Below are 17883 nucleotides of genomic sequence, written 5' to 3' on the forward strand. Positions count from 1 at the left end.
CTCTCTCTCTCTCTCTATCTGTCTGTCTGTATGTCTGTCTGTCTCTTTCTCTCTCTCTCTCTCTCTCTCTCTCTCTCTCTCTTTCTCTCTGTCTGTCTGTCTGTCTGTCTGTCTGTCTGTCTCTATCTATCTATCTATCTATCTATCTATCTATCTATCTATCTATCTATCTATCTATCTATCTATCTATCTATCTATCTATCTATCTATCTATCTGTCTGAGACAGGATTTTCTGTGTTCATCTTTAAATAGTTGTTATTGTAGAATACTTTTCAACCACTGGGGAATCCTGAATGTTTATATACACAGTGATTTGTTCTGCTTAAGATTCTAGCTAGCAATGCTGTTGTGTTTGAGATACTGTGTTCTATTGCCACACTATTGTGCCAGTGTCACAGCTGTGCTGAGAACAGTCTACCTCCTTGTACGTACCTAATAAACCGGCACGCCGGGTGTAATTTCGCCTGATATAATTACATCTGTGCGTCACAGAGGCTATTCCTTCGAGGCGAGGAGTAAAGGGCACTATGCCAGACTCACTTTACATCCATTAAGGTGACCTATAAATTAGCTTCCCAAAAGGGAAAGGAGAAGTAATCTTGTTGACATGATACAGTTGCTTTCCATTTTTGCTGTGATTTTGCAAGTGCTTGGAAGAGAAGAAGAATGTAAAAAACAGCTAATTAATTAAACACATTACAAAATAAGTTTTCTTATGAGCTTGTGGCCCACTGATATTCAATAGGTCACAGCAACCTTCTTAGTCATTTCTTGCTGTGGTAAACTGCAGGACATAGCTCCAATTTATCAGATATAACCAGTATATTGCGAGATGGGGTGACTCAGTGAGACAGGTCTTGAGCAAACTGTAATTTGTTGACTTCTTTCTTTCAGTTTTTTTCCTCAATGCACTGGAAATAAAGTACAAACAGGGCAGAAATAAGAGCCTGACCTAATGCCTGAACGCTCCTACAATGTCAACAGTCATTATGAATCCTTCATATAAAAGACATATAAAGCTTATCGTATCAAAGAACATCCTTCTTATAACAAACAGTAGGATAAATATTATTCTAAATAAAAAAAAACAGGCTCAGATATCAGATATTTCAGATATTTTAGGTTTGTCACTGAGACTAATGTTTGCTATATTGTTATTTTTCAGTGAAGCTGGGAGCAAAATATTACAACTGAGATTATCCAAATGTCATTAAAGGAGACAAAAGACATTATAAAGTGACAGTTATAAATGGAAAGGATGAGTATATGAAAGTCTAGACAATTTTTACATAACTTTCTGGAAAGGAAATACATATTATTTGTCTTATTTGTATATTTGTATACCTTTAATTATTTCGTTTTTTTTCCACTAATATATTACTAGAATAATTAGTTTTTTTGTGACTTGATGAAACCTGTCTTGTTGACAGAGTCTCTTCCAATTTCGATGACCTGTCAATTAGTATAATTAGCATTCATACTAAGAATACATTTAGGGAAAAAGAAATGGTCTCTAGATGTATAGCAGAAATGGGTTTTCTCTTCTTCTTTTTGTCCTAAGAGTGTAAAAACCATTCACACTCACCTGTATCCAGTTCTGTTTAATGAGATTGTGGTGTATAGTGTGGAGTTACCGCATGCATACCTGCATACATCATGTCATTTTCCTACATTTTGCACACTGTCTACTAATATATTGTCCACTGTCCATGGTTCTGGAAATACTGCACTTCATCCGATGGTAAAAAGCAAATGAATAGAATAGAATAGAATAGAATAGAATAGAATAGAATAGAATAGAATAGAATAGTAAATAATAGAATGGAATAGGATTGAAGAGAATGCAATAGGATGGAATGGATTGGACTGTTAGAATAAATTACATAGATTAGTCACTTTTAAAAAAAGAATGAAGTGTGAGAGATTTATATAGAACAAAATAGAATATAATAGAGTAGAACAGAAGTAAGTAGAGTATAATAATAAATTGCAATAGAGAATTAACTATAACAGAGTGGAATAGAATTGAACTGAATGAAGTTGGACAGAATCTATTTAAATAAAGCAGAATATAATGTAAGGTTTATATTTATTAGTTGACAGTTTAAGTTAACCAAATGATTTTAATGAATTTTAAAGAATTGGAATGATTTAAATAGACTACTGCCTTTACATCTACAATAAACTATCAGTGTTATGAATTAACGTTTGCTTCTTAGATGCCAGCTGTGCAGATTTTAATTTTACTGAGCTGAGATCTCTGGTGAGCCAGACATATTGGATTTCTTTGTTACTTTAAACACTTGGTCAGAAACTTGGTTCATCATTTCATTAAAACTGTAAATGTGTTGCTCCCATGTGGCACAGCAGTTGCTGTATTGTAATTGGTGAGAATCCCGATGATGCCACAGCCATTTGCGTCCTGGAGCCAAAAAAGGACAGAACTGGTCCTGCTGTCTGTGTGGCATGGGTGGCATTATTGTCCTTTATATTGAATAGAGCACCACATAAATCTGTGAGCTCAAGTATATTAAATAGGGATGGTAGCACCTTTTCTAAGAAAGCATCTCATCCAAGCAGGCTTAGATACGCATGTTACATGACCAACAGATCAAAAAGATACAGCATTTTCAGTGAAGCATGTGTTAACATGTGTTGACTTTTATCCTCCCAGGCTGGTTGAGTTCACTCAGTTAGCAGATGGGAATCAGCAAACTGACTGCAAAATTAAATTGGATTTGTAAAATTAAATATGATTCTAAATATATCAAGAAATATTGCATAAGCTAACTGTCGACGAGGGTGAAAACTGATAGGTCAACATAGAGCAGCGAGATGTATCTATAACATGGTTTAATAAAAGTAACATTGCTGGATCAAGTTTTAAAGGGTCTTTGGGTATGTTACAGCAGGCAGACTTTAGAGCTTATTAGTACATTTATTATACTTGAAACTTTATGAAACTCTGGTCTAGAGTTTCACAAAGGCGAAGATTAAAATATAATTCAATATTACTGATATTTGGAAAGATCTGTGTGAAGGAAAATTAAGAATTGAATGTGGCAAACATATCAAAAAATTGTTTACATTTGACACATGATTTCTCCAAATCGATTTTTAATTGAGTTAAGCAGATGAGGGTTAAGAGGCACAACAGTAGTAGTTTGGTGGTAATGGGATTTGAGCTCATAACATTCCCATGGGTAGCTAGGTGCTTTGAACCTGTGTTTCATATCTAAATGTAGTATATTATATAAAGTATATTTTAATCCAGTATATTATATAAAGTATATTCTGTGGCTTTCATCTTTTATGTTTTTATACAGTATTATAGCATCAAAATTATGTTTATGTTTAATTTGCTTTATTGTAAACTACAGGTAGGCATTGCAGTTTGCAAGTCTAAACTCTCACTCTAACAAATGCACTTTTGTTAGCATAGTGAGTCATGTATTGTTAACACATTGGGTCTGTTGTATATCCTCTAATGGGAGCTATGTGTCAACTGACTGACAAAATACAATAAACAAGTGGTTTTATTTAAAAACTAAGGTGTCTGAGGGAAAACGGAGCTAAACAGAGTCTAGAACTGGCAGCTGTAAGACCATTATAAAGTAAAATGCTAAGTTATAAGAAAGTTAAGTAAAGCCTAGTATAGGTTTTAGCAAGACTTGTTTGTGCATCTAAACAAGTTATATTGTGATTGAATCAATCAAGTATCAATTGGTCATGCAAATGAAATAACAATGGAGAGGTCGTCATAACTTGCTTTTTTGCTTTGTTTCCAACATCTGGAGCTGTTAGTCATATCCCAATTTAAACTAATGTGTCAAGTCATCACCTGTTAAGAAGAATTCTTTATATATCTCTGCATTCTAAATGAGTAGCATTAAGTAGAATTGGTACTAGCATAAACTCTTCAAACTAAAAAAATCAGTTTGGACATCCAACAACAGCAGCATCTAATTATGCCATACCGATAGGAATGCTAATGTGCACCATGGCAAAGACATTTAGCCTACAACAGATTGATCTGTTGTGTTTGATTTTTGTGCTTTGGGTTCAAACAAAACACAGCTTTACACTTTACATTTAAATCACACAGCACATAAATGTTTTAGGTATATAATCCATAGTCCAAAGACATCTGTTTTTGTAGACAACTGTTATTGATTGGCATTTCCAAGTAAGTACCCTGTCAAGGGTGTCATTACCTTATGCCATGAATTCCCTGGAATAGGCTCAGCCCCCAATCCTGTGTAGGATAAGCAGTATAAAAAACTGATAGATGGGCCACTGTACATGCTCCATGGAACCCCAGGGGTTTCCTGAGCAATGACCAAAGACTTGATTTGAAACCGCAAATAAAACGCTGAAATATGATGAATAGCTATACGGTGATTGTGGAAAAAATGGCTAAATTACAAGAAGTATCATAAGGCATTAGTGGTGTCTTTAATGGATCCATTTTTTGTCCAGGGAGCTGCCTTATACAGGATTTAGAGACAATAAGTTGTAGAACCAAAGGCAGTTTCCATTAGATAGCTTTAATGGTTCAGTCCCAGATTCACTAGTCCTCATTGCAGTTAAAGTGTATCAGAGAATTGCTGGATGAATTTCCTCCACACTGCCTTCCCAACAGGAGAATCATGCATAGTTAATTTAATGATTTTGTGTGAAGTTCTATTAAAAGCTTATCGAATGGGTCTGAATCTTTGTCATTCTTTCTGTCTTATTTGCACCCAGGTTTCAGTTTTCAATTCAGAGAAATAGTATGATTAAAAAGCTCTATGTTTAATCACCCCACAAAACCACAAAAGGTACAGGTCTTCATGCAGGGTTAGAAAAGAGAAGACTATGATCTAGTCAGCCCCAAGACAGCAATGGGCCATAATGTATTTTGAGCTCAATCAAGGTTGAGATCCATGGGGAGCATTATAAAACCTCTTTATAGTAGTGTCAGCAGGTGCACCTATTCACAACATGCATGTTAGCTTTGTGTTGTGATAGCTAAATATATTTGTATAATATCTATCTTGAATTCCAGTGCTGTTCCTTACACATTTGATCTCAGCACAATTTTCTTTTGAGTGTCCAAGCTGCAGGTGATATTGCATTAACGCAGCATCAGACATTAGCTGTGTTGAAGTTTGCTTAGGATATACACCACATAGTGTCATGTGCTATGTTCCTTTAACATGCTACTTAGAGCTTAATTACTACTCTGAACCACTCATAAATAATGTGACCACTGCACGCACAGTGTTCCAATGACGGTAATTTGATTGATTCGTTCATTTATTTGCTGAAGGCATAACATAATAAAGTAATTAGCAATGTCCCCAGGCCTCTGGCAATGAGCAGAGCTTTCTGTAGAGGACAGGAATAGTCTCTTTTTTTTCTCTCCTACAAAGCCCAGCAATGACAGCTGATTAATCACGGTTATGACTTCTCTGCTGAGAGAGCTCCAAATATCATGCCAAGTAAAGTTTATAAAATTGTAATTGTTTCTGCTAGAGGCATTCTGTCTGTCATTTGAAGAAAATTCCTGAATAAGATTCAGATTTACTGCTTACATGTAACCATGTTATCCAGTTATTCATTTTCGAGCGTTACGTAGTGTGTGAATATGAATGATAGGAAAGGTTTGACTGAGAGAAATGGAAGTCTAGACCCAGCAACTAGTCATGGGATTTTAAGAGTGCTTTTCCTGGCTACACAATATATTGCTTCAGGCTGACATCCTGGTGCAGTGAATAGTGTTGCTGTCTCACACCTCTAGGTTTCCCAGTTTCACTGTAAGCTCGGCTTGCTGTTTGTGTGCAGTTTTACATGTTCTCCCCATATCCACACAGGTTACCTCCAGTTATGCAAGTATGTGGTGTGGCTCATCTAAATTGTCCCTAGGTTTGAAAAAAGCCTCGTTTATTCACAAATTGTTTTGTTGAATAATTTTGCTAGAAGGCTTGAAATTAAACAACCTTAAAATTAAAGCATAAGGTGTCCACATTATTGGTTAATTTCTGGAACTTTTCTCATGACCTGCCCAGCAAATTCTCTATAACCTGGCACATCTGCTCATTAGGATTTTAATGAGTGCTTTTAGGGTCCGTTATGTCACCAGCTCAGCAGTTTTGGAGTTTTCAGATAATTAGAGGGCAGGTTATCAAGAGTACAAAACCAAACTGCTCTATGGATAATGCATCATGCTTCTCTTCTTTTAATCTGATTTATTCTGGAAACTGTTGGTATCATTTTAGATTGGATATTTTGTGTAAGGAAAACCCCTCACACCTACAGTGGACCATAGCCCTGGGCCCTGTGTGTAGCTGAAACTGGCCTGAACATGCTGAGCAAGCGTTCCAAACCCAAATGGAATAAAATGATAAATTGATTGCATGCTGCCTTAATGGATCCAGCCTTTTCTGTGGTGGTTTCTATCTCCCCATCGCTTTCTCCACAGTATTTCTTTTCTATTAAAGCTCTCTAGAGGCTTGTCAAGAGAATTGCTGTGAGCAGGATGTGACCCATAAAAGCACCATCACAGATGCAGATTAAAAAATATTAGCTTTGTGAGTATTTCCTATTCCAATATTCATGTTTCATTCAATCTCTGTGAATATGCCTACCTCGGATGTTCCTCTTGGGCTGGAATACGCCAGAAGAATCTGGTCTTGGTCACCAGGATGTGGGTGAAAAAAGACTGAAAAGGTTTGTGTTGAACTACACGAGCTGCATGAATCTTATTTCATAAATGAATATAAACATAACATCGAGTTGTAGTTTATACAAATTGACTGAACCCTGATTAACAATCATTTCATGAAATATTGAACAAAATCAAATCCTGCTCTTTTTCAAGTGCAATGAAAATGTTTTCTGAAACATATCTCCACATTCACAACGAAAGGAAACTCATGCCACATATTAATATGACGTCCAAAAGTGTTAAACCACTTAATGTTAAAACATTTAATAGTAATCAGTAATAATATACGCTGATTTTAAATATTCAAAATTGTTTACCCAAAACAATTTGGACTATTTTCAGTATTAAGTCGAATTCTGTGAAGCCCACATTTACAGAGATTCCAGTTTATGAATAATTTATAATAAAAACCGATGTGCTCATATTTTATTTATTATTTCAAACTGTCAGCTTATAGTCTGTCATTTATTTGAGTCTGGATATCGGTCAGCCAGAAACACACGTGTATTACATTTTAGACAGCTTGCTTCTTCTGCACAATTCTTGCATTGTCTTTTTTTTTTTTAAAGCCCAAATGCTTCAGTCTATTATAGCGTCTATTATAGTACCTTTTTTAGCACCTGCTTTCTTACTATTTGCTGACAGGTAATGAGTTCAGTGCAAAAAAAATGAATGTCGGATAAATCATTTGTCATTTTATATCATTTTTTTCGTTCATTAAAGCTAAACGCTTGCTCTTAAATCGCTGATAAGCTTTTTCTATTGATGATCATATTTCAGTCTCGTGACTGCCGGTGATGGTGGAAGCCTACACACTACAATACACTCAGTCTGCTCTGTGATTTATTAATAATGAAACAACACGCCTTCTCTTTCCAGAGCCAGTACTCTAGCTTTAATATCCCAGTCGTTTGGAGCTGAAGAATAGAAACATCTGAGACATTTCTGAGACATTCTTCATGTTCAGTTTAAATAGTCAATGCTAATAATGTTGTTTTTACTATATAGTGTTTTTATTACTAAAATAATATTGCATGATAATTTTACAGTACCGTAAATGTATTGTATTTTTTATTTTCTTTTGGAAAAGCCGTGTATATATATATATATATATATATATATATATATATATATATATATATATATTGAACAAAGTGGTCATTTTTACTCTATGGGGTTGGACGCTGGTGATTATTTGTTTGTTTGTTTGTTTGTTTGTTTGTTTGTTTGTTTGGTGTTTATTACTACGCTGAATTATCAACGTTAGGCTTATTTATAGTTATTTACAGTATGTCCGCTTTTGAGATTAAGATCTGTAAAATATGACGCTGCTCTCATTCCATAATAATCATCAGCATGATCATTTTAGCTAAACCAGTTCAGTCCTAAACACCAGCAGCAGAACTTCCATCAGGAGAAATCATCAATCAGACGAGTGCAAACGACCACAAAGCTTCATTCAGGGGAATGTAGGAGCTGCTGGTGTTTAGGACTGAGCTGGTTTAGCTAAAATCATGGAAGTACCTGTAGTTGGGGGCATTTACTAAAAATAAATGCTAAGATGGGCATTTATACTGGAATAGAGTGTAAATCTAGTCCAGGCCTGCAGATTTTAGTTTTTTTTTAACCCTAACTCTTATATTTAATGGCACAAAGAACTCTATTTAGTGTAGGCTATGGCGTTTATAGCACGATTTAGATGCCCTAACAGTCAAATCAATAGACCACAACAAGATTTAACACACACACACACACACACACACACACACACACACACACACACACACCACAGACACAGGGAAAAAAATTGCCTAAAGCATACTAAAATAAATTGCGCCCACTTCTTACTGATTATTTAAAAAAAACACATTTCCCAAAATATAATATCTGCTAAACAACACAATAATGATCTCTATAAACAAAACAGACAATGCAAATTTTTTTTTTCAAACATTAACTCGTTTATTTAATGATTTTATGCCTCTTTTATTAGCAATCTTTTATATACCTGTATATCAATCTGTTTAAAATGGTTTCTGTTAAAGTATCTCTCTTTATCTCAAACTCTTCTCACATAATTTGTCTCTTATTTATACTTGTATGTTGTTTTTCTTTTTATATTTATAATATATTTATATGCAACATCCCCTGGAGAAACAAAACGAACGAACAAATAAAATACTCTTTTTTGAAGGCAGTGAAACGAGATGCCTTGGCAACATCAGATAGCAGCTTAGAGCTAGCTAACTTCTCCTCATCCTCTTCATCCAGCCGGTAAAACCTCCTTCTCCTCCTCCTCCTCCTCCTCCACCAGACCGTGCTACGATAGCCCTACGGCCAAAACTGCATACTACTGTACTACACGGGAGTTTGCTTACTGCGCATGCGTGAAATAATAACCTACGCAGTGGTGCACTGGTTTGACATGCTGACCTTGTTTTTTTTTACAAACACATAATTGTGCAAAATAAAAAAAATGACACGAAACAGAAATAAAGAAAAATTGATATCCACCACTGCAATTCTAATCTTAATCCTTATACCTGAAAATACAAGTGTCCCGTATGTAGCCTATACGTAATCTACTTGTAGTATGACGTCATTACATTCAACTGCGCATTCTACATTTGCAAAAAAAAAAAATATATATATATATATATATATATATATATATATATATATATATATATATATATATATATATATATATTCTTTATTTTTTGTACGGTGGTATGCGGTTTTGGGCGTATCACTGAGTTCTGTGCTATTTATCCTAACCTATGCCCCTCCCCTTTTAAATACATTTTGTAAAAAATAAAGAAATAAATCTTGGAATGGTTGAAACACTGATCAACAGTCTAATCATTCACCATTAGTTTTTTTTTCTCGCTACATTTGTTTAACATTTCCCCAATTCCCTCCCATTATACATTCACTCGTCCATCCGTCAAAACAATACCAGCTTACAGTGCATGAAAACAACCAGCCACCAGTTTCTGTATATAGGATACATGAATGATAACTGGGACAGTATTCATTAACTGCTCGCTGCATCAGCCTTTTTGACTGGACTATCCATTTAAATGCCTGAAATCATTCCTGAGGTTTTATTATTATTATTATTATTGGTATTATTTTCAATCTATTATTAGACATGCTAATCAAATTATTGTATTGTAATTTCCCCACCTATCTTTTTCCCTTCGTTGTCGATTCAGCACTGATTAAACATCACACAGGCCATTTTTCCATCACAACAACATGATCCTGGTGATAAAAATGTGGCAAAAAAAAAAAAAAAACCAAATAAAAAAAAAGCAAACAAAAAAAAAAATCCAAAGATTGGACAAAAAAAACAAAAAAACAAGAACACCTCCTTCCAGTGGAAACTGAGACGCTGAGTGTAATTTGGCTCGTGGTGTGTTTCAGTGTGTGTGTGTGTGTGTGTGTGTGTGTGTGTGTGTGTGTGTGTGTGTGTGTGTCGGGATATTTATTTCTCTATGCATGATAGATTAGATGATCAGATAAGCCTACAGCAATAATTACTTCGTTGCAGGCGTTAATGTAATTCCACAAATTGATCATCAAAAAAAATGACCGTGATTTTCAATCGACATCTGTTACATATTTGATGAAGTGGACTCCCAGGTCAGGCATGATGGAGCATTCCCTGAAGACGCCTTATTGCCAGAGTCTACAGCAACATCAAGTCGTCTTCTCCGAATGAAGCGCTGTAATAAATCCATTTGGCTGGAGATGATTTCTGATCGTCATATTTTAGGCTATTATTTTTTATTATTAGTAGTATTATTTTTTTTTTACTTTTTGTGTCTTTGTATGGTCGTGGTGATTGAGCACTTGTTTTGTTTGTTGTTGTCTTCTTCTTGCACCCCCCCCCCCTCCCCCAACCCTCCCCATCCCCACCCAAGGTTTCCCGTTTTCTTCTTTTCATGTGCGCTAAAAATGTCTTTTGCTCTTCTCGGGTTGGTGTTGGCCGCTAAAACTGGATCCATGTGAGCAGGGCGGAGAGGGAGCTGAGCAGCAGGGTGAGCCCAGGTGGAGAAGCTGATGGTGTGCTCGCACCGTTTCCTCCAGCGCACAGTTCAAACAAACTGCCTTTAAACTCCAGGTTTCTGGACTCCTTCTTGAGTTTCTCCCACAGCTCCGTCGCTCCCTCCTGGCAGTCCGCCAGCGCTGTGGTAGCACACGAGTGGAAGTCATCCCAATATCTGTGGAAAATCAATGTTTCATCAACGTCAGAGCCTCAATAACTCAAAACATACACCACTTTCTTTCTTTCTTTCTTTCTTTCTTTCTTTCTTTCTTTCTTTCTTTCTTTCTTTCTTTCTGAGATCAATAGAGACGCTTAGATCAATAGAGAGATTTTAATATATGTACAAAACTTATGTTTGTTTATATATATATATATATATATATATATATATATATATATATATATATATATATATATATATATATAATTGTTATTATTATATTATACCAATGAATGGCATGTTAGGCGAAGCAAATATATTTTTATAAAATTCTATATTAATACCAAGCAAATTAATAACTGTTAATAATATTTTATTCCAGGCCAGGCATCACATAGCTAGGACCCCATTATATCCATAATATTTTCTATAAATCTATTCCCAAGGTTTGATCTAATTGGGTGTTTTATAAGGCCATTTTCAAAATCACGTGCCAACACGAAAGAGCATCATTGAAAAAGAGAAATGAAGATGATGAAACAGAGATGTCAGTAAATGCAGTGATCATCTGAAGCATGGTGTAGGTTTAATCACTTTATGATTTCTAATCCATTGTCACTGATCCACTAATTTACTCTATAAATCTAAAAAGTATATGTTTCCCACTTATAAATTACTGACAATGAGAAAATCTACTCGTGCAATAATTTCTCCATTCAGGAATAAAGTCATGTTTAATGTTGCCTATACAATCGATCAAATATCCAACAGATTTGGTTTCGTTTTTTTTTTTATTATTCTGTGATGTATGTCCTTGTGTAAACCAGGAGAAAGTGGGAAACCCAAGCTGTAGTAATTCAACAGTGGAAGCCCGCAGGGAAAAATCATAACATGTGACTACAGCCCCTCCTCTCTCTCTCTCTCTCTCTCTCTCTCTCTCTCTCTCTTTCTTTCTTTCTCTTTTTTTCTCTCTCTCTCACTACCTCAGTGGTGACACACACCGCTCTTCTGATTGCTAAATCCCTGTTTGAATAGCTCTCTAACAGTAAGACCAGCCATTTTTACACAAGCTCTTTCGCCTTTAATTGGTCAGTATGATGAACCTCGGATGGCTGTATTTACGTGATTTTGATGACGGAGGAGTGGAGTTAAACAAGCCACCCGACCCCCACCACCCTTTCCTAAGCCATCTGGCTCCTTGCAGACACACACACACACACACACACACACACACACACACACACACACACACACACATTTACGCCCTTACGCACGCACGCACGCACGCACGCACACACATGCGCTCTTACGCACGCATCCCCACGACAGGAGCGTGTTCAAAATCACGGACGAGATGCTTGGAAAATGTGACCCTTACGTGCAGATGGTTTGCAGATTCTCCTTCTCGTCTAGTTCTTGTGGATAGCTGGCCATGTTCTCTCCCAGCTGAAGCAGGCAGTTTGAGAAGCCCTTAAACACGGTGTCACATTTCCCCACCGCTCCAACCGTCTGGAGTAAATATGCTGCAACAAGAGGAGGACTTTTATATCAAAGCTCAAATGTTTACTCATGGTGGAAAGAGGGGCTGAATAACATCCTTCTGTAGACAGGTTCATATGGTCCGTTTGAATAAACATGTATTTTTCATTGTTTTTTGATTTTTGCAATTAAACACGGGTTTGTATTTTTATTTATTAGCCTTTATCAGATTAAACCACTTTAATTATCTTTATTATAGTTGTTTAATTCATGAATATGTTGCTGGAGTCCTTCTGTTCTGTTCGACTGAAGCCATGTTGCATATGAAACTGTTCCTTGCTGAAATTATTTCATCATTTCTGCGCGGGAGGTGGAGAGAGGAAGGGAGGAATGGATAGACAGATAGATGAAGTAATGCACTTGGCTGGGAGGAACCGGGGTGTGTGTTTCTGCAGTGTATGTGGCATTGTGTGAGATGGATCCTAAATAATATTTTTGTCTTTTTGCGCACAAGCTACCTTACCTTTAGTTTTTTTATTATTATTATTATTATTATTATTATTATTATTATTATTATTATTATTATTATTATTATAAGACCAATATTAATAACATTAATAATATTAATTAATATTGTAATTATTATTATTACTTATTATTATTGTAATAATAGAAGTAGTAGTAGTAATAGTTCTTATTTATAGTATTGACTTGATTTATTGTAATTTTATATAATGTGACACTGTTTATTAAATCTCACTTGATCAAATTGTAACCACAATCCATGTAGATAAGTACATATTACTACAAAAATAATAAATAAATAAAAATAAAACGGAGACTGGCTCATAAAGAGCACATGTGAACCAAAGATTATAATAATAATTATAAGAAAAATAATAGTAGTAGTAGTAGTAGTAGTAATAATAATAATAATAATAATAATAATAATAATAATAATAATTATTATTATTATAATTATTATAGCATCCTTTTATTTGTACTTTTGTACTTTTGTAGTTTAATACAATCAGTAGCTTTGCTCATTTGTACTATAAGCAATCACACACGTGTTCCTCTACTCCAGTGTTGCATAACTCAAAGAGCCCTAATGAACCTGAACTTTGTTCTCCAGATAACTCTTAACCTTACATTACAGCAGTTATATGCAACCCTGATAAGACGCGTAATAACGCAATCACTATGCATTGTTAAATATGTCAATCTATAGGCTTCAGATGCATCTATATATTTAAAGAGAGATGTAAAGGCTAAATCCAGAGTGAAAATCTTTTCTCTAGATGTATCCTGCTGATCCAGATGGACTGCGCATGGTGCACATGGTCCATTTGTTCTCGGTTCTTGTTAGATCATTAACCAGCTACGATTCCTTCAGTAGTAGGTGCTGACTTAAAAATGGCGACGACAAATCGCTCCATCTGCGCTGATTTATCTACAGTAGACGCGCGTGATAACACCATCAAGCGTCGATTGTGCCTACATCTATTTGCGAGATGTTCGATTTTTGGGGGGGATTTCTGTAAAGAAAATAATAATAAAACCATGATGAAACTATTGTCTAACGTAGCAATTTCGATATCTGCTATTTCTTTCATTGCTTCCCATGCTTTCTCTTACACACATCACTGCAATAAGAGCGTGTACCTGCGAAACGCACCTTTTTGTTCTTATACGCATTTAATCCATCGCACGTCTATATATAGTAGCGTCTGAAATAGATTCTGATGGTCACGACAAGCTCGTCGGAGTAAAAACCAGTGCAGCTTGAGCTTAGAGGAAAAGGGAGGAGGAGGAGGAGGAGGAGGAAGAGAATGAGGAAGAGAAGAAGCAGTAATAGGAGAAAGAGGAGGAGGTGGAGAATGGTGAATTCATGCACTTGAACTGGGTTACTGTCCTGCTGCAGTTCACACATGATCAGACATGAACACTTTCTAATGGTTACTTCATAACGAATGCACAATGTTGTTCCAACCTATAAAAGTTACTGAACACGAAATCCGTGCTGTTTCACGTGCATATTTATATAGCCTAGATACTTGCACCTGTGCAGAAACACGTGAGTCTTTATCCGAGTAACTATAACTAGATTATTATTATTATTATTATTATTATTATTATTATTATTATTATTATTATTAATTATTATTTTCTAAATGCACGAAATTAATTTAGATTTTTTTGTTTGGTTATTATTATTTTTTCCCCTTCGGACGGGGTGTAAATAATTTGTCCTGATAGGATTATTTTTCCTTGTGTTTGAGGACCGGATCAGATACTACTGAACAGGATGACACAAGAATGCGCACTGGACATCCGGTTTCACACTCCATCCATTCCTCTCTTTTTTTCCCCTCTCACATTGTTGGCCTAATTAACAACCAAGGGCTAGTAAATAAAAAATAAAAAAACACAGCTAATCAGTGTTTCCTTGAAAGGTTGCATATTTCCAAAGATGAGATGCGCACATCATTTAGCGTGCGTGCGCAATTTCTTTTAGCGAGAATAATGTCCTTTTGTGTGCATGCATGCAAGAAATCTTAAGGACATGCATGCATAGATTTTATTGACTGTAAGAACAGGTCGCAAAGGACAAACATCTTTCTCATGCACACACACACACACACACACACACAAAGAAAGCTTTGTGTAAACACTCACCTATTTGAACAGCAAGCACCAGTGAGATGTATCTTCCGGACAAAGTTAATCCCATCCTACGGGAGGTAAAACCATGAGAGTGTGCCAACCTTTAGATAGTTGTACAAGAAAAAGATTGCGAAAACTGAACGCTGGACATAGCCGATTGCTTCGAGTGGCAAGTCAAGGACTCTTTCTCTTTCTTTCTTTCTTTCTCCTTTTTTTGGAGCCCGTTGCCTTTTTTACGTGCACAGTGGAGCGGACTGAAATGGTGCACCCCGTTAAAGGAGTGCGGTAATCTCTCTCTCTCTCTCTCTCTCTCTCTCTCTCTCTCTCACGGTGCTTCACGCCCACATGGCGTGGTTGACGTAAATGTCCCCCGTCGGACTCCCCGCATCTTCGTTTTCTCATTTGCTAGACAAGGCTGACCCCACTCCCCCTCTCCTCCTCCTCCTCCTCCCTAAGCAAAAGTGAAGGGGAATGACTTCCCCTCGTACCATCCGAAAAGCACACCGACCTGCCGTGTAGACCACCGTGACCGCACACCCACCACTTGACAGACCTTCAAGGCTCCTTCGAAATCCTATAAAACACTCCTGCCTGCTATACTGTATGTCTATACCCCTCAAATAAATAAATAAATAAATAAACTTCACCAATAGGAATGTCAGGTGGCAGATAACAGGACTGCAGCATCAGTACATGCTTTAGGACGTGTCCTGTATAAGTAAAACATCTGGAGTTGCATCAGAGAGGCTGCATCCCAAACCGCACATTTCTCTTCTTTAAAACAGATTTGGAACGGATGAAAAAAAGGACATTTCTGGAAGTGTATGAACAGTAAAATACATTATAGTTCACCTGTATTTCAAATGATGGTGCATTTAATCACATACCTTGTCTTGATTTTTCTCCAAAAAAAGCACCCAGTGCACCTTTATAACAAACCTGAAATAGATTTCCGTATTTTAAGCTATTTTATTTTGTATTTTTCTTCATTAATCTATAGTATCTATAGTTAAAATACTATAGTACACGCTATAAAGTTGGGATGTCGCGTATCAAATGTGAGTCAGAACGTCTTAGATTTGGGTGGCGTTCTTATGAATGGAGGTGACGTCACCCTTCATGCTCAGGCTGTTACATTGAATAAATATAATCTACTACAACAAGCATCACTGTTCTCAGGGTCATTTAGACAGATTATGTTGAACACGATTTTATGCGTACATGTGTGTTTTAATAGCCCATGGTATAGCATGTGGTATTGGGTATAAATAAAAAAAGTTTTCCCGGTTTTCCCGAGCCAATGGAAAACCCCTCCCTGGTGCTGAGGGAGCACCGGGTATCCGAGATCCCCATCAGACTCCACAGAATACTCCATGTTTCTGGTTCACGCGTCTCTGCTAAGTAATTAAGCAGGGGTATTATTTATATTCATTTAGAATTAAGTCTGTGCTGAAATATTGTCATGATTCAGGCCTGAGGACTGAGATCTATTATATTTAGGCTCATAATCATGCTTATATAAATTCTAATCATTTTTTAAATCATGAATTATTATTATTATTATTATTAAAATTAGTCTAATAATTGTTTGGCAGTTTTATGTTTTAAATAACATTACATTGCATAACATTGCTTCAGATTGCAAACTTTCAGTATTGAATTGGAACATTCTAGGTTGCCAGGTCCACGAAAACGCAATCCCAAATTTCATTTCTGTTCACAAGTCTGTATTTTCTCATCCACATGATTGAAAATTTAACTGGGTTTATTTGGCTGCAGGTTGTAATCAGTTGTAATCATTTGTAAAGATTATTTGTAATTCTGCTGAACAGTTGAACAAAGCTTTAATTATTATTATTATTATACTTTAATTATAATTACATGGAGGATTTTACTCATGATAAGGCAACCAATGCACAATTAGGGCGAGCTGTTTGAAAGGAGACTTTTTATGTAAATCCTTTACCTTTTTACAGCAACATGCTGAAACTTAAAAAACAAAAAACTGGCATGGAAATTTCATCCATCACCACACACCCTAAATAGGACTTCCTCATGCCGGAAGGGTTACTGCAGCATTGCATATGCTTGGTCATATTTATATTATATGGTGGGAGGGGAAAAGGGGGTTGCTGCTTATATTAGACGTGTCGTATGGTTTATTGTGCGTTCATGTGCTCCGTGATAACGCCCTCTCGTGGCAAGTGTTTGCTATGACAACGTTCACCTGTTTGTCTTGGTGATTATGTCAAATCACTGGGCTCACCATGACAAGCATTTCTCACCCAAATTGTTGTAAATTGATATGGTATGGAGTGTGAAAGATATATATCATGTCAGGTATGAGCTTGTCAAACTCAGCGGATAGAAAGAAGGACTTTCCTTTACTAAGTTCAGACAGCATGACAAAAACTAGGGCTGTTGTGTAAGGGAGCTCCTTTTTAATAGGTGGAGGATGTGTGTATTTTCCACATCAGTCATGGAATTGCCTGAGTAGGTTTTCGTGGATGACTCATTCAGGTGATTGCGAAACAGACAGGAAGAGAGGAGGTGGGGAGAAAATAAGGGAGGGGGAATTCCAGTAGTGAAGACACAGCAGTCTGGGCCTGGAGCTGTCTAAAACCAGCCATATCTCATTAATATGGAAGAATTGGTCCAAATGAAAAAAGGTACCTCTTGCGTCAGAGGAGGAGTTTTCCCCATGCCACTGCGCCAACAGGAGGGAGAGCGAGTGTGTCCTGGAATTACCTCAGAAAGAAAGAGATAGACAGAGGAGAGGGAAAGAAGCAGGCTGAAAGATGATGACTGAAATA

General features: G+C 36.3%; 1 protein-coding gene across 1 annotated transcript; it reads right to left on the reverse strand.

Annotated features, from left to right (window-relative positions):
• Positions 1-10639: 10639 nt before the first annotated feature.
• On the reverse strand, positions 10640-15359 carry nrn1a (neuritin 1a). The gene is made up of 3 exons (XM_046847951.1): positions 15083-15359; positions 12303-12447; positions 10640-10939 (listed from the first exon to the last, which is right to left on the reverse strand). The coding sequence occupies exons 1-3, from the start codon at positions 15135-15137 to the stop codon at positions 10708-10710; spliced, it is 432 nt and encodes a 143-aa protein (XP_046703907.1). The 5' UTR covers positions 15138-15359; the 3' UTR covers positions 10640-10707.
• Positions 15360-17883: the final 2524 nt, after the last annotated feature.

The sequence above is a fragment of the Silurus meridionalis genome, chromosome 4, assembly GCF_014805685.1.
Source record: "Silurus meridionalis isolate SWU-2019-XX chromosome 4, ASM1480568v1, whole genome shotgun sequence".
NCBI lineage: Eukaryota > Metazoa > Chordata > Actinopteri > Siluriformes > Siluridae > Silurus > Silurus meridionalis.

What these genes read in the sequence shown, in the direction of transcription:
- nrn1a (XM_046847951.1), bottom strand. Translation starts at nt 15,137, where the DNA reads ATGGGATTAACTTTGTCCGGAAGATACATCTCACTGGTGCTTGCTGTT. An exon ending in GGTGCTTGCTGTTCAAATAG is followed by an intron (nt 12,448 to 15,082) that starts GTGAGTGTTTAC and finishes CTCTTGTTGCAG; the next exon opens with CATATTTACTCCAGACGGTT. An exon ending in AATCTGCAAACCATCTGCAC is followed by an intron (nt 10,940 to 12,302) that starts GTAAGGGTCACA and finishes GATTTTCCACAG; the next exon opens with ATATTGGGATGACTTCCACT.